General features: G+C 47.1%; 9 protein-coding genes across 9 annotated transcripts; 5 read left to right on the forward strand and 4 right to left on the reverse strand.

The window, feature by feature from the left end:
• Positions 1 to 469: 469 nt before the first annotated feature.
• FOBCDRAFT_129661 (uncharacterized protein) lies at positions 470 to 1,323 on the forward strand (the record flags this gene model as incomplete). The annotated part of the gene is made up of 2 exons (XM_031175159.2): positions 470 to 617; positions 671 to 1,323. 2 exons carry the CDS (start codon positions 470 to 472, stop codon positions 1,321 to 1,323), a joined length of 801 nt encoding a protein of 266 aa, XP_031046292.2.
• Positions 1,324 to 3,121: 1,798 nt separating this feature from the next.
• On the forward strand, positions 3,122 to 4,774 carry FOBCDRAFT_129814 (uncharacterized protein; the record flags this gene model as incomplete). The annotated part of the gene is made up of 6 exons (XM_059607858.1): positions 3,122 to 3,640; positions 3,710 to 3,872; positions 3,926 to 4,118; positions 4,172 to 4,380; positions 4,427 to 4,599; positions 4,634 to 4,774. 6 exons carry the CDS (start codon positions 3,122 to 3,124, stop codon positions 4,772 to 4,774), a joined length of 1,398 nt encoding a protein of 465 aa, XP_059464347.1.
• A 562-nt stretch (positions 4,775 to 5,336) lies between these two features.
• FOBCDRAFT_178061 (uncharacterized protein) lies at positions 5,337 to 7,403 on the forward strand (the record flags this gene model as incomplete). Its single annotated transcript, XM_059608543.1, has 2 exons — positions 5,337 to 5,888; positions 5,967 to 7,403. The coding sequence occupies 2 exons, from the start codon at positions 5,337 to 5,339 to the stop codon at positions 7,401 to 7,403; spliced, it is 1,989 nt and encodes a 662-aa protein (XP_059464348.1).
• Positions 7,404 to 7,500: 97 nt separating this feature from the next.
• On the reverse strand, positions 7,501 to 8,765 carry FOBCDRAFT_130441 (uncharacterized protein; the record flags this gene model as incomplete). The annotated part of the gene is made up of 4 exons (XM_054703640.1): positions 7,501 to 7,615; positions 7,671 to 8,414; positions 8,465 to 8,612; positions 8,735 to 8,765. 4 exons carry the CDS (start codon positions 8,763 to 8,765, stop codon positions 7,501 to 7,503), a joined length of 1,038 nt encoding a protein of 345 aa, XP_054559615.1.
• Positions 8,766 to 11,298: 2,533 nt separating this feature from the next.
• Positions 11,299 to 12,252, reverse strand: FOBCDRAFT_197994 (Alpha/Beta hydrolase protein; the record flags this gene model as incomplete). Its single annotated transcript, XM_054703641.1, has 2 exons — positions 11,299 to 12,084; positions 12,136 to 12,252. The coding sequence occupies 2 exons, from the start codon at positions 12,250 to 12,252 to the stop codon at positions 11,299 to 11,301; spliced, it is 903 nt and encodes a 300-aa protein (XP_054559616.1).
• An 811-nt stretch (positions 12,253 to 13,063) lies between these two features.
• Positions 13,064 to 13,391, forward strand: FOBCDRAFT_270380 (uncharacterized protein; the record flags this gene model as incomplete). Its single annotated transcript, XM_031175165.2, has 3 exons — positions 13,064 to 13,150; positions 13,204 to 13,317; positions 13,371 to 13,391. 3 exons carry the CDS (start codon positions 13,064 to 13,066, stop codon positions 13,389 to 13,391), a joined length of 222 nt encoding a protein of 73 aa, XP_031046298.2.
• Positions 13,392 to 13,683: 292 nt separating this feature from the next.
• On the reverse strand, positions 13,684 to 15,442 carry FOBCDRAFT_197995 (general substrate transporter; the record flags this gene model as incomplete). Its single annotated transcript, XM_054703642.1, has 6 exons — positions 13,684 to 13,803; positions 13,857 to 14,369; positions 14,420 to 14,800; positions 14,850 to 14,995; positions 15,057 to 15,236; positions 15,289 to 15,442. 6 exons carry the CDS (start codon positions 15,440 to 15,442, stop codon positions 13,684 to 13,686), a joined length of 1,494 nt encoding a protein of 497 aa, XP_054559617.1.
• Positions 15,443 to 16,070: 628 nt separating this feature from the next.
• On the forward strand, positions 16,071 to 18,711 carry FOBCDRAFT_197996 (glycoside hydrolase superfamily; the record flags this gene model as incomplete). The annotated part of the gene is made up of 3 exons (XM_054703643.1): positions 16,071 to 16,398; positions 16,444 to 16,687; positions 16,743 to 18,711. 3 exons carry the CDS (start codon positions 16,071 to 16,073, stop codon positions 18,709 to 18,711), a joined length of 2,541 nt encoding a protein of 846 aa, XP_054559618.1.
• Positions 18,712 to 18,923: 212 nt separating this feature from the next.
• On the reverse strand, positions 18,924 to 19,792 carry FOBCDRAFT_129811 (uncharacterized protein; the record flags this gene model as incomplete). The annotated part of the gene is made up of 2 exons (XM_054703644.1): positions 18,924 to 19,367; positions 19,421 to 19,792. 2 exons carry the CDS (start codon positions 19,790 to 19,792, stop codon positions 18,924 to 18,926), a joined length of 816 nt encoding a protein of 271 aa, XP_054559619.1.
• Between the last annotated feature and the right edge of the window lie 306 nt (positions 19,793 to 20,098).

A 20,098-nucleotide genomic window follows, 5' to 3' on the forward strand; every position in this document is an offset into this window, starting at 1 on the left:
GCTGTTCCTATTAGTTTGGTTGCCCCACCAATGAACTAACTACAATAGTGACTTGATCATCAACAACCCTGAGAAACCTGAGACGAATCTCCACTTCAGAACTCCAGAACTCGCGTCAGAAAAGGAAAGTGCGTTATTTACTCACCCCAGATAAACTCTATTGAAATAAGGATTGACATCGTGCCTAGAAGCTGTCAAATGCATGGAGTGACGTAGCGTGCGTGATCCGTTTTCTGAGCAGTACTAGGAGGAACGTTAGACTTAGTGCTGTTGGGCGACATGAAAGTCAGAAGATGATACTTTCATTGGAATAAGACCCAAAATTTGATCATCGCGTTTGAGTATCACGCTCAAATATAAATACTTGGTTGGCTCCTACTTAACGAAGAGCAAATCAACCGCGCCAACTCATACAATCACATTCTCCCTCATCTCTCATATCAAACTCAAGTCTGATAATCTTTACAAGATGCATCATCTCAGCCTCGTCTATGCTTTGCTCATTTCTGCCACTGGCGCGATTCCGTTAGAAGACTCCCCCTTCCCAGGAGCCATTAAGTGGACTCCCAACCACCAAATTCAGCCTGGCGATGTCATTGTTCCTGTAAAGAGTGTTTGTAAGTTGACATTCTGAAGACTATTTCGAGAACATATGCTGAAAAACTAATAGCCTACGTCGTCAAGGAGGAGGCCTACCTTGCCAAGCTCAAGGCCGAAGGCATCAAGATTGGTGCTCCCGAACTGGACCCGTCTTGGATCTCTTACAACGGTACTGATCTACCCAAGCCCAAATACCCCAAAGCCTCAAAGGGCCAGCTCGGAAAGCGAGCTGACTGTGACGGCACCTTCTACATCACCACCGACAAGACTGAGACCTTTGTCGACTGGGACGTGCAGATGTCGCCTGTTGTCTGCGCCGTCGGGGACATGGACATCAGTGTGTCTTCAGGCTACAGCGTCGCCAACACCGTTGGAGGCAGTGCTGGAGTCGATCTCACGTTCGTCAAGGACAAGCTGGCTGGGTCTCTTGGCATCAACTACAGCCGCACCTGGACCACGCAGACCTCAGTCATCACCAAAGCTACTATCAAGGACGGCCAGTGTGGTGTCATGATCACCAAGCCTCTCACCACTCGTCGTTCTGGTCGTCAGTTCCGCGGCTGCATTGGATCTGCCACTGAGGTTGGTACTTGGTATGCCGACAGCCGTGGCGAGGGAAGCTACAATGGAATCACCTGGATTGAAGGTGCTATCTCTGCTTGTGCTAAGCCTGGTAGCAACCCTCCCCTGTCTCGCTGCAACGGACAAGGAAACTTCCGATGAGCGGAGAGAAAGTTCAAGAGTGACGGGCGATAAGACAAGATTTCCGTGTCTGTACTCTCATAGAGGAATGCCTAGAAGGGAGGTATTTTAGATCGTTTCAGTGGCTGTGACCGAGCATGCGCTGGGGTAGAATTCTACAGAATTACGTAACATTTTAGTATATATCTCTATAGTACATATATTCAAATATTAGGTCTTGTCGTATCTGTTAAATCTCTAGAGTCAGGACCTGAGTCATTTCTAATAGCTGCTTGCTGATTCTGAGGAATTCTATAATTTGCGTCGAGAGACATAATATCCTGGTAATTAATTTTAGGAGAGTGTAATCAATGGACTTGTGATTGCTATTTGGTCTGGCCTATAGCATGAATTATTTCTTATGAACTCGCTCCTAGGAGTCTACTTCCAGGGGCTCACAGTACCCCATGACCTGCACGTTGACTTTTCTTTCTTACAAAACCCGGGTCGGAGCCAGGATCCGGGTCCGGGTACCGGGCGGCAGCGGGACGAAACGATCATACCGGACTTTAGCAGAAGTCCGCAAAAAGGCCATCCCGCTAAACTCGACTCGATTAGTATAGGTTTCAGCTCGAGCGCTCGGGGCTGGCACAGAAGCGAACCCCTCATAGTCCTAGTGATGCTCTGTCCACCCGAGGGGCCATTCATCTCTCCGTCGACAACAGGAGCATGGTTTCTGCCCAATTTGTAGTCATTGAGTGGCCAAGGGTTATCTACCTGTTGTATGTTCTTGTCTAATATCTAGAGGCTACTGAGAAAAGCAAGCCAAGCATGACCCAGTAGCGTGCAATACCAGTATATATAAAACTATAGTAAATAGTAAAGGATGTAACCTAAGTCCTTGGTATATATAATTAATTATCTTAGTACGCGAAAGAAGATCAAGAGCAGGTATTAACACCCCAAGTAAATACAGACTAAAGTAACCAACTACCTACAAAGCTCTGATATTGACAATGTCCTAAAGTTATCACAATTCCCTGCCAACTGTTGCGGTCACTGTGCCTCACGCCGGCCCAAGTCCACCATAACAGCGTGGCTAGTTACATAGCTTGTAAACCGATCAAAGACTTCTATCTTAGCCTCTTTGTCCACCAAGCTAACCTCGTACTTCTTGAAAAGATAAGCGAGAATGTAGTGTATCTCTGCATATGCCAAGTTCTGTCCAAGACAGCTCCGTATGCCTTAAGAGAATGAACACATATTGGTATCCAGACTCTTTCCACCAATACCTAGCCAATGGTCAGGGTTGAATGTATCAGCGTCTTCGCCCCAGAGCTCTTTACTGAAGTCCATGGTGTAAGCTGATGTTCCAAGGACGCTACCTGCAGGCACGACTTTGTCACCCACAACGAGATGCTGTGCGTTGCGAGGTACATCTAATTCTACATACTGCTTAAGTTATTCTAATATTTGTTTAATATATTTAACAAATTATAAACCTTATAAAATATATTTCCTTCTATAAAGAAATGCAAAATTCAACAGGCCTTTAGAGTCTTGACCAGATAATTCAAGGACTAAAACACTTCTTTGCCCCAGATATTCCCGTTGGCGTATTAGATTTAACCTTCGGATCACAGGACCCCGGGCCGGGACCGTTTCCACTCTTTCGCAGTTCCATCCGGGACATGCAACGGTTAGTTGCTTAGCGCATTGGCAATAGATGGACTCTGGGCAATTACATATTTACTAATGCCTTCAACAAACATTCTCAACTCCTTAGATCCACCGTAAATCGATAAAACCATCATCTGTTCTAGTCTCTCACATACTCACCATGGGTAATTTCAGAGTCTGTATAGTTGGCGGTGGTCTGGCAGGCTCACTGCTAGCTAACGGGCTTATCAACAATGGCGTTGACACGATGGTCTTCGAGAGAGACGAGGAAACCCTTAAGAGGGAAGGATACCAGATCCGTCTGGGTGATCCTGCTTTAACAGGTCTGGCCTCTTGCCTGACCGATTCACAGTTGGAATCTATTGTGCAAAAGCTTGGGAGATATTCTGGCTCTTCCAAGACAGCACCGAGTATCTGCAACACCAAGTTCCAGACTATTCTGGACCTGTCAGCGTTGCCTACCTACTCCAAGTCATCGGCCATCAATCGCGTCGTTCTGCGTGACCTGCTTCTTGACCCCGTCATTGCTGAGGGGAGGGTCAAGTTCGATAAGCATTTCTCACATTACGAGATTATCGAGAATGGTCCCAGTGGAAACGAGAGCGTTAAAGTCAACTTCACGGATGGCTCGTCCGAGTACTGTGACATTCTTGTCGCTGCGGATGGTAGCGGATCAAAGGTTAGCGAATCTTGCTTGGTACCCATTTCTTTTCACCCCAATATAACAGATACTGAACTCAGTATGCAGATAAACAAGCAGATAGGGGCCAAGAATCTCGTTGACATGAAAAGTCATGTGTCTTTTCTGTCAAAAGGGAATGCCACCAAGGAACGTCTGCGCCAGCTGCCCCCTCGTCTTCTAAACGGTCCAATTCTGGTGTTCAAGAATGGGATCTCTCTCTACTATGCGCGTAGGATACTGCTGACTCTGATACTTTACAACTTCCCTATTGACATTGTGCAGTTTACTTGCCCGCCTCCCAACAGAAAGGCGGGGATCAAGATCAAGATGACGATTTCGACTTTGACGAGAAACAAGCATCATTCTACTGGAGCCTGTCTGTTCCTCGCGAGTTGTGCCCCTTCGATAACCCAAGTGATATCCCCGATAGAAGACAGGTTTGTCTTGATATAGTTCGCGACTGGGCTCCAGAATAGTAAGCTTTGCGACCCATCGCTTGTCCATGTATCGCTCACTCACCTTGCACAGCCATGTCATGCTCTCCGCTGGAGCCGGTGATGAGGATAACATTACAGTGACAAGGCTCCGGGCGAGTACAAAGCTCTCGAAAGACTGGCGACAGCGACTTCAGGCGCACAATGGCAACGTCCGTGAAGAGGGCCACCCGCGCGTATGGCTCGTGGGCGACGCTGTGCATGCCATGCAGCCAACCCGGCAAGTCGGTTCACGAGCTACAAGTAAGAATCTGCTAACAAGGAATAAGGGGAATGGGCGGGAACCAAGCTATGCGAGACATTGCCGACATGTTGCCTCAATTGCTCGAGCTGAAAAGGGCGGCAGAAGCGGGCCCGCCACTGTCTACTCGAGAGATCGAGACTAGGTGCAATGCATACGAGAAAAACATGATTGACCGTTCTTTTGCTTGGGTGGCTAAGAGCGGGGGCACATCCCAGCCGGTAAGTCGACGCCTATCCTGTACTAACATTCAAGATCGAGGAGCTTGAAAGCGCTGATTTTCTCAAGACCATCGACCTCGATGGACTTCTGGGCAGGGTTATATCCTTCCTAGCAGGCTTGCTGCTGCCTGTAGCAACTATCCTGTACAAGACTGCCAAAAGATCTAAGCAGTAGAGATCGTCGCGGAGTCGGACAGGCGGGATATTGAGGTGAGATATTGAGTTGAAATAATTAGCGGTATTGTTGCGTTTCCGGAGTTTCGCAACACCGAGACGGAGGCCGGCCTTTGCTGAAGGCCGGAATGGCCGTGAAAAGCGGGGTATTAATCTGGGGTATGAGGCTTGAAGTGCAGGGCAGGATCACCGTAAAAATTGTACATGCTGTAACCATCCCAAAGTTTTAATTGCATATACAAGTTGTTTGACTTGATAAATTCTTAACATCAGCTGTATGTAGCTCGTGTGCAACTCGTAGTATAAATATCTTGCCAGCCGATTATACATGTTATTTAGCAGATAGTTAGTCGTTGATACCAGCTGGCTAATTATGACCCAATACCCGACACATAGTTATCAGTTAGTCTGCTACCCACCTTCCCCGCATTTTAACGGGTAGTGGTATCGGTAGTGAATTTATAAAAACTCTATGGAGTACGTGGTGGATAACTATCGATTGTCTCATTCTCGTCACTTTCTACTCCGGATTAACAAGGTCATATAAGAGGCATTTATACAATATGCCTACCAAGAGGCTGAGCGATAGCATGCGTCGTCGATGTGCGGCAGCATGCGAGAGCTGCAAACGCCGAAAAGAGCGATGCGACGGCAACTTGCCATGTCGTCGATGCGCCATCCGACAGATTGCCTCGGAATGTCGCTATTCAACTACAAAACGGCGGGTATCCATCTCCTCCCGCCAAAGTGCCAGCGTAGATCCAAGGGACCCCCCGGAACCACTGACAGACATGCTGCTGAACTATCCGATTACTGCCAAGGACCAGCCACTTCAACAGACCGCGAGCCAGCTTGGAGACTCCTTTTTGGACATCGGCGCCACATTCCATGACACGTATCGACTAGCAGAGAATGACCAACAAGGCTCCATCTATTTTGGGGATGCGTCCAATGAATCTTTTCTTCGGCAGATCCGTCAGCTCGTTGCTCGGACCCTGGGGCCGTGCCCTTTTGTCGAGCAGCCGATACAATACCATACCAATCATGATCCCTCTTATCCAGTTGCAGGGTCTGATCCCCCACCAATGCCCAGCGCTTCCCATGCGAAACAACTGGTTAGTTGGAGCATGCAAGCAACAAGTCATTTGCTGGGTGCTTTGGACGAATCAGAAGTTCAAGTACAAATAGAGCAGTGGCTTCAGCAAGACGACAACGCTGCAACCCTATCCTCCGCAATTTGCTACTTGATCCTTGCAAACGGCGCACTTACGTGCCCGGGAGACGAAGATGCAACCGCGGAAGCATACTACTCATATGCAAAATATCTGATAAATTCGAAATCAAGCCAAGGGCCAAATCTCTCGCTGATCCTGTGTCACAACTTGATCGCTTTCTATCAAATAAACTCAGGAAGAAGAGACGCATCTTATCACTCCATCGGGGTCGCATGTCGACTTGCATGCGCCATGGGCATCCATAAAGTGAACAAACCGCACCTCATGAGTCACGATGCTCCTGCTTTCCGTGAACGTCTTTGGAAAGCATTACGACTGTTTGATACTTTTGCCAGTGGTTCTCTAGGTCGACCCATCTGCACCTACGAGACTCGCAACACAAAGGCCGAGAAAGGCTATTCTTCCGCCATCGACATGGCAGCTATTATAGAAGCCGTCTTGAGGGAGGTCTACGGGCCTTCCAAGGTTTCAAGGCACTTCATCACAAACATGACTCAGGAGCATCGCTCATGGGCAACTCGCATGGCTTCCGGGCTAAAGGCTGATGGGTTAGAGGGCGTGGAACTAGTTCAAGGGTCTGAATATGTACCCACCCTGGCATCCTCCAACATGAAGCAGTCATACTACTGGTCGATCATGCTACTGACCCGGCCTGTTCTCCTTGATCGAGCGGCCACACATGCAATGCGTGGAGGTGTCAGTGATAACAGCTATCGAGATCAACAAGAGGCGCCACCACCATCACATGCCGACACAGCTCTTGTGTATGCTTCAGTTGACTCAGCTGTACGCATCGTACACTTGCTTGAGACTATCCTTACAAGAGAGGATTTACCCAAACGGTTACCATTTCCGGTCCACTCTGCCTTTACTGCTGCTCTGACCCTAGGTGTCGCTACCTTTGCAGATTTGGACCACGTTTTCCCGCTGCGATCGAGTTTAGTCATTGTAGGCCAGTTGCTACGAAGGTTTGAAAAGCATGATAGTATTGCCAGGTACTACTGTCAGGTTGTGCAGCAGCTCCAATCTGCATGTGAAGAGTATGTGGAGCAGCGGAATAACCGTATCGTTGAGAAGCAGAGCCATTTGGTCGGTGAGCTATTTGGACGTCTTCAGGAGAAGGAACCTTTGCCAAAATACAAGAGTGGGAGGATGGACGGTGGATGGACTGATGAATCAGTTACCGCCCAGGGGCTGCAAAGCCCTTTAGCTTCTCTATCAGCCACCTGTTTGACGGAGGATTCGGCCCTAGACTGTGACCCTGCTAGTGTTGGTGGAAGTTTTCCCGACCTGTCTTTGGACCTATTTCAAGAGTCCTCGTTGGTCGACATATCCCATATCGAAGATACTTCAGATATAGGTAGTCTAACTTTCTCTAGCCTGAGCTGGTTCTAATGAAAGCGACGATATAAAGATTGTAATTTTATATAAGGAATTCCCTTATTAGCATAATCTATGGAAATAGTGGTCCTTGCTAATTCTCGCCCACAAGTTAGATATCCAAGCCGTAAACTTTCCCCAGCTGCGTATCAATAGCTCTAGCTGCTGTCTCATGTTCGAGCATATCCTTTGCGGCAGTGACATCCACTCTGTAAGGCTTGATGATACTTAAAAATGTTAGCAGTGTAATAAAATTAAAAGACATGACTATTGGAATCTCACTTTTCATCATTGAGGCAGAAATAAATGCTGGTAGGTTCATCAAGCCACTTTGCCTGCCTGACAAGGAATTCAGCTGCCGAGCCTTGGAACGGTCTGCCATCAAGATTTGCTCGACCGCTAACTCCCAGGATAGCTACTGTAGGCTTGGGTGTCAGACACTGGGCGATGCCTTGATACACGCCCAAGTGACTATTGAACAAGATGCCTTTCCCGTCAGCGACAAAATTATACATCAGCTGGCCGCCGTCAAAGTGCGACATGACGTGCTTCTTACGGTCCTGCACATAATCGGCAAAGGCCCGCGTCCCTGGGGCCATGCTCTCCTCGGGCAGAAACTCCTTCATTTTGAAAAGACCAAACTGCATCAGTTTGTTGATGTCCAAGGAACAGTCGTAGGGGGTGACTTCGCCGGTATAGCTCTCAGCGGTATCGAATTCTTCAGGGAGGTCATGCGGTGTAATTGCAGGAATCAGGGAGTGTAATGAGGGCCAGACGTGGACTGCCGCTGTGGCGTACTTGACATGGGGCATAGGAGGCGCTGTCGGCGGTGCTGGAGCTCGATGAATTAGGCCTTGCGCAGCTCTTCTGAGAATTTCCTTGCTAAATAAGGGTACCCTTTCGCCACCGCTGACTGGGATCAACTGTGCGTCGGGGACGCCGGCATCTCGGAGGCATTTGATAGCCTCACCATTGGCAATCACCGTGGCACCAGTTCTGAGAGCGAGTTGGTCCGAGCCAGGCAGGCTTTCTGCGAATTAGTGAGCTGTGTGACTGAGATATTCGTTTAGACTTACTGATCAAAGTGGGCGTGCGAGATGACAATGTAATCCAGTTCCGTTACATCCTCAAGCTCAAGGTATCGTTTCAAACCCGCTGGTTTGTCGAGCCAAGTGTCGTGGAAGATGGTTAGGCCCTTCCATTTCAGCCTAAAAGTAGTTGTTCCTATACCATTTTGACTAGTGAGCAACTTCTATAGTGTTCTATTAAGGCCTTGCACTCCAGACTTGGATAGCTAGTATATACGAGATGACTGAGATGCTTGCCAGGGTTTTGAGAAAACATACCGTAGAACTCTAACGTCGCTTCCGTCGCCATGATCAGTTCGAGGCTTTTCCAGACTGACCTTCTGCAAAAGAATGCTCTTTTTGAAAATGAACCTATAGATGAAAAGGCTCTGTGATATAATGGCTCTAAGCTGAGAACTATCCCTAGGGTGTTATAACCTTTTCTATGCTTAAGTGAGCTTTAGTTTAGTTTTTTTTTATATTTTCAAGGTGATACAATTCCCAATACTAAGATAGATTGGATTTGGACGAACATGGATGAATTAGTTGCCATCTGTTAAGACCCAATGGAGGCGGGAATTGTTCCGACCCGGCCGGCTTCCGGGCTTCCGGCTCCGGGCTTCGAGCCATCCGAATTACCAGTAGGTCCGAAGATCTCTAATTCCAAGGATCCGGTAATGCCTTAATGTAAAAGACTCAAGTTTTACCTAGCAGAGCTGTACGCTCATCACATGGAGAATCCTTAGCGGCTTATTGACTAAATTTACATACCTCATTGACAATCGCCCATCGCCACTATCCAGGCCGATACTATTCAAATTGCAAAACGCCCAAACTAATCCAAGTTTCACACAACAATGGCTTCATTAAATCATGTCAATATGGGCAAACGAGACAACTGGGTGCCTATACAGGAGGGCCCTTCCTTTCAGCCCTGTAAACTCAAGGTTGTTTGCATAGGGCCTGGGTTTGCAGAGCTGATGCTCTTATATCAGCATAAGCATGGAGACGCGCCTTTAGAGAACTTTATACACCTGAAGATCTATAGGAAGAATGATAATATTAGGGGAACTTAGTTAGTTAATATATATCCTGGAGTTATATGCAATATTCCTGTATATATTTATATGTTCCCCTTTGAGCCTAATTCCTCTTGGAGTTAATTCTATGCCTTAGGCCTAGAGATATGGATATATATTAAGAAGATATCTGATAAGTATAAGCTTTATAAACCTATTATACTTAATTCTAAAGTTATATACTTGGGCTAGGATGATGACACTGGTAAGTGGCGTCTTAAGATCTAATAGGCTTATAGCCGCGATATTATCCAGGAGGAAGCAGATGTAGTTATTAATGCCACAGGCTTCCTCAGTAAATAGAACTGGCCTACGATAGTAGGGCTGGATAAGTTCAAGGGGAAGCTGGTTTACACCGCTGTATAGGATATAAGCCTTGACTGGTCGGGTAAGAGAGTTGCTATTATCGGAAATGGTTCTTCTGCTGTGCAAGTCCTTCCATAAATGTAACCTATGGCAGCCAAGGTTGTTAACTATGCCTGAAGCCTACTTTGGATTAGTAGCGCGTTTGCCTTAGAGTTTAAGGCAAAGATAGAGGATATACTTAACTATGACCCTGATCTATACGCTAGACTTATCTCGATATTCTAAGTTAGGTGTTAATGACTAAACCCTGGTAAGAACTATCTCAAAGCACTGCAATAAGGAAATATTACTATCTAAGATAAACCTATTCAGGAGATTTTTAAGGGTGGCATCTATAGCCTAATAAGGACGGAAGAGTTTAACATAATTATCTGCGTAATAGGATTTAATATTAGCTTTATTCCTAGATATAAGGTGCTAGGTCAGAATAGGATTTCGCTTACCAAGTAATGGAAAGATGCCCCAGAGGCCTACTTTAGGGTATATGCTGTAAACATGCCTAATTTCTTCACTATTAACGGCCCTAATTCCACTACTGGCACACAGAAGCCTACTGGCCGTAATATCATTTATAGTAGACTACATCTCAAGATGGATCCGCAAGATATTAACATAAAATATCAAGTAGGTTATACTTTCTTTTCAAGTCCACGAGAACTAATAGTAACTAATTACTACTTCGTTTAGGTTAGTCCAAGTTTGTCAGGATGCGTTGGATAACTTTAATATTTACACTCAAGAACTAATTAAAAGAATAGTCTAGACCGGTGACTGCAGGTCCTAGTTTAAGAGAAGAAATAGTAATAGTAGGGTAATAGCTATATACCCTGGTAGTATAATTTACTATAAGGAGATATTAGAAGAGTTTAGAACCGAGGATTTTATGTTTAAGTATATCAGCAAGAACCGGTTCTAGTTTATAGGTAATGGTTTAACCTTTAGAGAGAAGAACGATAAGGACTTGGCATGGTATATGCGGAGATAGTTTTACCAGGATTTACTCAGTCTTAGACTTCACTTTTATACATGCTTGTCGTTCTAAGCCACTGAGAACAGTGACATGCCACTGCTATCCATGCAATGCCTCTCAAACTGAATTTGGTACTGACTTTCTGTCAGACGAGGATCAGAGGATATGTTACTGGTTGCTTAATTAATAGCTGTATTTCTTTAAGTGATGGTGGTCGTCCGTGAACCTGTTGTGATACAAAAACCAACAATCAGCCGTTTTCTTTTCCACTATCATCCTGTAGTTAAGAAAACATTCAACAATTCATGTTATGAATATAATAAGGGGAGATTTTAAGTTCAAAGTTACAAGACATGAAGCGTGTGTTGGCTTGATATATCTCGTGGAGATATCATAAGCTTCAACTATCAATCAATTAATGAAGCCTCTTAAATAACCTCCTTCAGAAAGACCAACTGTTCCTTGACATTTTCTTCAAAGACCTTGCCATGGTAGGGGTCGAAATGACCAGCGCCCTTTAATATGGCCAGCTTCTTCGGCTCATAGGCTAGCGCATGGGCCTTGAGCTGAGTAAACGTTGGTGCACACATATCATTCTCTGCACAGACCAAGAGAAGAGGTGTAGGGGCAATTCGATGCATAAAAGCCAGAGGTTCAAATGCAAGGACGTCAAGAAGGGTCTGGGGTGTGACGTTCGGAGACCAAGGCAACTTGTCCTTGTCTAAAGCCTTGATGAAATCGCAGAGATTCTCATCGCGTAGAAGGACGTTGGAGTCAGGTTGGAGACTCTCCTGGGGAGTTTCGGCAAATAGCTTGATCAGTGGGGCAGGTTTACCAGTTTTGACCTGTTGTCGGCTGCTGTACAGGGACCCAATAATCGGGGCCAGGTGCGTACTGAGCAGTTCACCAGATACAAAGGGGACTTGTGAAATCACCGCTCGAATACGCTTGTCGAAAGCGGCAGCATGCAGAACGGAACCGCCGCACATGCTAGTCCCCCAGTAGACAATCTTGGAAGAATCAACCTCGCCCAACGAGGCAACGTAGTCAAAAGCGTCTGAGTAGTCGCGAGCAGTCTGGATGGGGTTCGTCTCGTTCCGCGGAAGACCGTCGCTTGCACCCCAGTTGCGGTGGTCAAAGAGCAAAACTCCATAACTAGCGGCTTGAAACCGCTGGGCAAAGTTGGAGCAAAACTGCTCCTTCAAACCTGCCAACTAAGAAAAAGATTAGTAGATGACCAGGCTAGTTCTTCGGGGAGAACTCACTCCGTCCGCCATAATGATGCATGGGTGCTTTCCATCTCCGCTGGCGGTGTGGAACCAACCCCTAAGGGCTAGTCCGTCAACAGTGGGGAACTCGACGTCTCGACGACCTGGTGCCATTTTCTGTGAGATCCAAGATATAAATATGGTAATTCAGAATAAAGCAGTTATTAATATATTATGATAAGCAAAAATGACTTTGTGATAGCACACTTAGCTACAACCATAGACCCGCTCGTGACAGGTCATCGGCTGAAGCAAACGTGCTTCCGGATTTCGGATCGGAACTTGGCCACATGTTGGTGATCTTCCGCTTCCGAAAAGCAAATTCACGAATTTTCTCTTTTAGCCTGAATGCTTGGATTGGTAAGAATAGACCTAATATAAGATGCTATCACTACATGTGGTGTAAATTGAAGAATAGCTCGAAATCTGGAGGATATATGTTACATCAGGCCTTGGAAGAAAAGAGCTCAACGTGGTTACCCTCTTCGATGCTGAGAAAACTGTCAGTGTCGGAGATAGCACGAGTCATAAGAATTAGCTTTTCAAGGGTCTGTCTGGATTTAATACATGTAATCCACTTCAGATGGGGATCGATATCCACCTTTCATCAACACGGATACCGAGAAACGTAAGCTGAAAGGCGAAACAAAACACCGAGGTTACGATCTGCGATTTTGAGTTTTATTGGTATCGGTGCTTTGTTTACCCACCAAGTGAATGATCAGTTCTTAACTTTGCAGACTGGATAACAAGTCTTAGCAGTCAAATAGTCGGTAAGGAGGAACAAGACAGTTCTTCATAATGGCCTAGATAATTATCTAGCTTGGAGTACTTATACCCCAGCTTGGTGCTACCAGCTGTTTTAAGTCTCACATATTGTCACCTCATCGCTCCATAAAGCGCAAATACTACTGAATTCTCCACCATGCATCTCTCGAGCATCCTGGTCTTGGCAGCTGCCTTCATGCCTTTCGCCGCTACAGATGATTGCGTGCAGCGAACCACCCCTTGTGTAAGTGAACACGATCTCTCAAAAATATACCGAGTACTTACAGCACATACCAGTCTCCAATTGCAGTTTGTGACAGTATGTCTGGCATCAACGTTTGTGGTACAACGGAAAACCCTAGCCAATGCTCGACAATGGTTGTTCCTGACGACGATTCTGGATCTGTTTCGGTAGGTCATACAGGAATTCGGGGCTCAGTCATTAGTAGCTAATAGTATAAAAGTGCCAGTGCTGTAAAGCCTAATAAGAAGCAGGTCACCGCAATAGGTCAGGTCAATTTACTACAACAGGATGTCTTAGTTGCATGGCTCAGAGGAGGTCGTAGATATTGTTCCCTTCGAGGTATAATACTCAAGAGATATTCAGGATTGGATGATGTGCATAGTGTCAGCGACATATTTAAATTGACTAGCATATAACATAAGTCTTTAGTTGTTTATGAAGCATTCAATACACGTCACCAGTTAGTGGTGGGCCATCCTGGCTATGAGCTATGGGTTGGCCACATCGGACACGGTCGAAGTCTAGTCGCCATTTTACTCCTTTTCGTTCCTCTGATGCTCAATACACTCAATGTCAGTCGTCTCAAGCTTCTTCTCGGAAGCACTCTCCGAGTACGTCTCGAAGACTTCAGAGATCTCCTCAAGTGATCGATTCTATAAACCCAATCAGACAGGTCAAGACTATAAAGAAATAGCAAAAGACTTACCTTGGTCTCCGGAAACATAAAGAATACTGTGATTAGAACAATACAAAGCCAGACACAGTACACGATATAGTACTTCCAGCCAAGGTTCTTCAGCCCAATGGGGTTGACGAACTGGTTGAAGAAGCTGGCTCCTTTGATGGATCCCATAAGAAGGGCGATGCCCTTGGCGCGGATGTTGAAGGGGAGGATCTCGACAGGGTATGCGACAGCCAGGGGATTCCAGCAAATATTGTACGAAGAAGCAAAGAAGATGACACAAGTAAGGATTCCTGCACCAGTGGCTTCTGACTTGGTCCTTGCAAAAACACTACCAGTGATGGTCCAAGCGACCATGCCAGCTAGCATGCATGAAGTTGCGACGACGAAGAGAGGGCGACGACCGACTCGATTGACAAGATTGGCGCCAGTCATAGCGACGATCATGTTCCAGATCTGGAGGATACCGTTGATGAGAGTGATGTCTTCTTGAGAGTTGATACCAATGGATCGAAGGACCGGAGCAATGTAGTAAGACTAAATAGGATAAGCGAAGTGATTAAAAGTCTCTGTGGTGCGAGACTTACAACCAGGCCGTTTCCAGACCATTGGGGAAAGAAAGCACAGCAAATAACAAGGAATGTTCGATGTCTATTGGCCTTGGTCTGGACCAACTCCTTCCAGGACCTTGAACCAGCCAGCTCAAGTTGAAGTGCAGTTCGAATCTCTTCAAACTCAGCAGCAACAAACGCAGAGTCTGGGTCACCATTGGCATGGTATTTGATGAGAATATCGCGTGCCTCGTCATGACGATCCTGACCTACAAGCCAACGAGGGCTTTCAGGGAGAAACCAAAGGCCGAGGAGGTTGATGATGGCGGGAAGGGCCTGGAGAGCTGTAGGGAGTCTCCAAGACCATTCGGAGTTGATGCGGTAAGTACCGTATGTCGTCCATGCTGCGATGATGGACTAGATCCGTCAGTTGGTCTGTGTTGGATCTTGGAGATATTGGACTTACTCCCAAGTACCAAAGGGTGTTATACATCGATGTAAGGGTCGTTCGCGATTCGGGATGGGCAAGTTCGGCGGCGAGCATAGGGGCAGAACTGGATGCGATGGTGATTCCAAGGCCGATAAGGAATCGTGAAGCCATATACATGGGGGCTGAGGATAGGGTCAGCCTCTCGATTCATAGGTTGGAAAGGTATTGATAGGAAAAACTGACTGTTGATGCTGGCGGTCTGAATGACGGTCGAGAGTATGACAATGACATCGCCAACAGCCATCGCCCATCGTCGTCCATGATGATCAGACAGCCAGGCTGCAGGGATTGTTCCGAAGACGGCGCCGAGAGGAAGAATAGCGTTCATGATACCAAGGAGAGAGCCTTGAGGATGGTTGAAGTCTGTGAATACCAAGAGTTAGCCATTATCAAGCTGCAGAATAAAGCCACTAACAATTCTGCCATCGATCGACTCCCTGGATGCCATTCATGAGACTCGAATCATATCCCATTGCAGCACTGACAATCAGAGAGCCAGGAATGAGGAGAAGATACAGCCTGAGAAGGCTAAGATTCTTGAAGAGCGAAGTTGGAGCTGGAGCGGTCATGATCGCGAAGTCGATGGTTGTCGATGATACTCAGAAAGCTGCTGATGATCTTCAACCCAGGCTGGGTTATTGCCTTTTTATGATCATTTCAAGGTGAAGAACTTGCATTCATCGTGGAATATCAAGGTGTCAGTTGACTAACGATCCCAACGCGGTCCAAGAATCTGGATCGTGCCTCGTTACCCCATCTGGGGTAGCCAATTGCTGAATCTTCTCCGCAAAACTCTATTAGCGAGCTGGGCAGAAGACGAGCGCTAGCCTATGGTGGAGATTGGGAGTTCATGATGTCGGCTCATACACCGAAATGCCCCGGCCAATCAGGGACTGAGGGCGGAGAATCAGTGTGTCGGCGCCACAGCCGAATTACCCCGATGAGGCCCGGGCGATGGACTTACCCTGTTGTTGATGTTGAGGGTTCCAAGAAAATGGACCTGGACCAGGTATCAACCCCGAACTGCCCCGGTCTGAATCTGTGGACCCCGTGTTCGGTGGCATTGCCTTTCAGAATGTGTTTATCTTCAATATTTTTAAAAAGTCATGAAATGTGCACATTTGCCCTTGAGCTATTCCAACTAGCCACAACTTGACACTTTTCCAACGCCAGCAATTTCACACCAAGTGAGCCATCATGGGCTCTATCGATCGCGACATCTCAGGTGAGCTATCATTAGAGGATGCTGTCAATCTTCTATCCGGGCAAGATTTCTGGCGCACCCGTGCGAATGAAGTTCTGGGTCTCGGATCACTCAAGTTCTCTGATGGTCCAAATGGCGTCCGGGGTGAAGACTGGATCAATGGAGCGCCGTCTGTAGCCATTCCCTGCGGGACAGCTCTAGGAGCCTCTTTCGATGCCGAATTGATTTCAAAATTGGCTGGTGTTCTTGCGAGAGAGTGTAGGCGTAAAGGCGTGCATGGACTACTCGCCCCAACCATGAATATCCATCGTTACCCTTTGTGTAAGCACTATGCGAATACTCCCTTGACTTCGACTAACTGTTGAGGTGGACGAAACTTCGAATCCTTCAGCGAAGATCCCTTGCTCACTGGCCTCGTTGCTGCGTCTTTCGTCAACGGTCTTCAAGCACAGGGCATCGCCACTAGCCCGAAGCACTTCCTAGCCAACGAGGCAGAGAACGGCCGACGATGGAGTGACAGCGTTATCGAACAGCGAGCACTGCGGGAGATATACCTTGAGCCGTTCAGAATTGTTGTTGAACAGGCCGATCCATGGTGCATCATGACTGCGTAAGTCACAGCAATAATAGCAAAGCTACTAGACGGCTAACTTGTGACCATACAGATATAACTCTGTCAACGGCTCTTTCTGCTCCGAATCCCGGAATCTTCTATCCATCCTCCGCAACGAGTGGCGATACAATGGCGCAGTTATCTCCGACTGGTTCGGGACCTACAGCACGACTGAAGCCTTCAACGCTGGCCTTGACCTCGAGATGCCAGGCCCGACAAAGTTCCGCGAATATAATAAAGTGCTGGAGGCCATAAAGAGGGGAGAGGTTCAAAAAGATCAGATCACAGGCTCAACTACGAGGGTCATCGATCTTCTTCGAAAGACGGGCCGCGTCGGAGAACCTGGCTTCCCGCTACCATTAAAGGCCGAAGAACCAGACTATCTTAACGATGCCAAATCGAGACTGTTGATCCGACAGGCTGCTGAGTCAAGTATGGTGCTTCTGAAAAATGAAAGAGATACACTTCCACTAGTTGATCGAAATACCACACTGGCAGTGTTTGGACATCATGCGACCGAGCCTTCTCTATTTGGAGGAGGCTCCGCAAGTCTCAAGGTGCCATACTCGTCAACTCCATGGGACTCTCTTAGTAAGACATATAGAAACGCCACACTTGGAGCCGGCGTCGCTGTCAACCGGCTTGTGCCGCTACCGATCGAATCCGGCCTTCACATTGAGAACATCACGCTTCTTTGGTATAACAGAGATCAACCCTCTCCAGAACAGCTATTTCACTCTCAAGAGTTGAAGGACACTCTGTACATGCTTGTTGAACATGCCCCAGATGGTCTGCTAGATCGCTCTGACTTTTGCACAAGCATGAAGTTCGAGCTTGTCGCACAAAAGACCGGGTCATACAACCTTAGTTTGAGCGGCCCTGGTAGCGCAAAGTGCCTATTGGATGACCGGGTTGTTCTTGACGTTGAGAGAGATCTCAACGTTTCTACCGAGGACTTCCTTTTTGATCGCTCAAAGCTTGAAATCTGTCGAGATGAGCCGCTTCTTTTGGAAGCAGGTCGAACGTATAGGCTTGATGTTTTGAGCTGGTCTTCGAAACACAAGGCGCAGAATGTGAACCGTGAGTTCTTCATCCAGGGTTGTCGACTTGGTCTAGCACTCGCCTGCGATGATGATATCGCCTTAACTAGGGCAGAGAAACTCGCAGAGACTGTTGACACTGCCCTAGTAGTGGTCGGTACTGGTACAGAATGGGAATCCGAGGGATTTGACCGTCTTAGCATGCAACTTCCACGTCGACAAGATGAGCTCATTCTTCGTGTCGCCAAGGCATGCCAGGGCCAAACAATCGTGGTGGTCAATGCCGGGTCACCCATTGACACCAGTACTTGGATTGATGAAGTTGATGCAGTCATATACGCGTGGTTTCCAGGTATGGAATTCGGCAATGCGCTGGCTAGAGTTATATCAGGAGAAGTATCGCCATGCGCTCGACTTCCAACCACGTTTTGGGATACGGTGGAAGACTATCCTGCTGGCCATGTCGAGAGCCTGATGACTTCTGACAAGGAGATATATTATCGAGAGGGTATCTACGTAGGGTACCGTCAACAGTCACTTCAGACGTACAACCCTCGATTCGCTTTTGGTCATGGACTGTCATACACCACATTTAGTTGTTCTTTCAAGAGCCCGGCCTTCTGTGCGTTTGATCTCCGTCAAGAAACAGCCAAGGTCTTTTTGACAGTTCAGAATACTGGGTCGCTCGCTGCCAGTCTGACCGTTCTCCTCTTTGTTGAAGCTTTAGAGTCAGCGACACCAAGACCGAACGTAGAGCTACGAGCATTTGCAAAGACGGAAGTTCTGGAGCCGGGAACTTCGCAAGATCTGGAGTTATGCTTAAAAGCTCGGGAATTCTCGTATTGGGATGTTAAAGATCATCTTTGGCGGGTTGACGCTGGAAAATACAGGTTGAGTGTGGCTGGACCGCGTGGGGTTCGGGACTGGAGAGCAATTGAGGATGTTGTCGTCAGAATTGAAGAAGGAATTATATTAGAGTAGAGTATGTTAGAGATTTGGAAACCTTTTATTGATCTATGTACTAGAACTGTCTCTCAAAGTCTTGGGTTTATGCAGAGTAGAGGTTGGTAATTTGAAGAAGGCTTTTGCCAGCGTCAGGTCATGAAGCACCAACAAAGAAGCACAACGATAGTTACACGGAACGCGAGTTTTCTCTTCGCTTCGCACATTATAAATTTACTACCAAATTTATTCTACAGAATGTCCTTCCACTGCACCTTCTCCACTTCATCTTGGCCTGTCATGAACCTAATACTGTTCTCAAGAATGACTCTCAAAACCTCTACCTCGGCCTCATCACGAGGTCCGTAGATCATTAAGTATGTGCTAGCAATAGCGTATTTGTTCTTGACCCATGATGTCTCTGGGACCGACAGCCTATGCCTCTCTGCCCATCCCTTCTCAATGATGACACGAGCGTCGGCAGGTGAAAGGTATAGATGAACCGATAAATCGGGGTGCAGATGGCCGAGCTCTCCTCTCGCTATTATCGCTGTGTTAGGAAGGCATTCGGGCTGTGACTCGAGGAGCATGTGTGAGACGAAGAGTGCGTCGTGATGGCGTTCATATAATGACTTCTTTGTCTCGAGGATCGTGGGGTGTTGCCGTGCGGCATTGGTGAAGAGGTTCTCGATGTACTGGCAGATAAAGTTATTAGAACTGTCAAAAGCAGCTAAGGTCGAGGACATACGGTTCTCATACGCGTAGGCGCATGCTGTGACAATTGCCGATGGGGAGCAATTCCTCCAAGAAGTGCCCTTTCTCCCTGACGCCGAGGTAGGCTCTGGATCTCTGGATGGCTTCCTTCCGTAGGATAATCGGCAACGTAAGTCGCCCCAGACTTGCTCAACGCAAAAGGGCGGATGCCAAAAGTGATCCACGCCCATCCCTTCACATTGTAAGGAGGACCACCAGGACCGAGGGCAAGGTAATCACGGTAGTCTTTGAAGCACCATGCTGCGAACGCTACTAGAGCCGCAGCTCCAGAAGTGGTAGCGATAAGTATGGGACGCTGGTGAACTATACGCTCTAGCATTGTCTTGAGATGTTGTAGATCAGTCATTGTAACAAGTCAGGGCTGGCACTGTGAGAAAGTGGTGCACTATTGAGTAGTTTGAGGTTATCTTTGGTTATATACCCCAGTACGGAAAGGTGGATCTTCGGGGCATTTCGGCCTCTGAACCGACGCCTCTAAAACTCTACGCACGGGCTTGACTCAGTGATCTCCACTACTCCACACCCTAGACCATTGTCCTGCTTCCGGTGACGGATGAGAATTACTGTAAGTGGTTCGAGTATTTATTTCAGCGTTGTATACTCGACAATTCTCTCAAGGGATCTGATATGCCCATGGCTTCTTCAGTCTTTC

The sequence above is a fragment of the Fusarium oxysporum genome, chromosome III, assembly GCF_013085055.1.
Source record: "Fusarium oxysporum Fo47 chromosome III, complete sequence".
Lineage (NCBI taxonomy): Eukaryota > Fungi > Ascomycota > Sordariomycetes > Hypocreales > Nectriaceae > Fusarium > Fusarium oxysporum.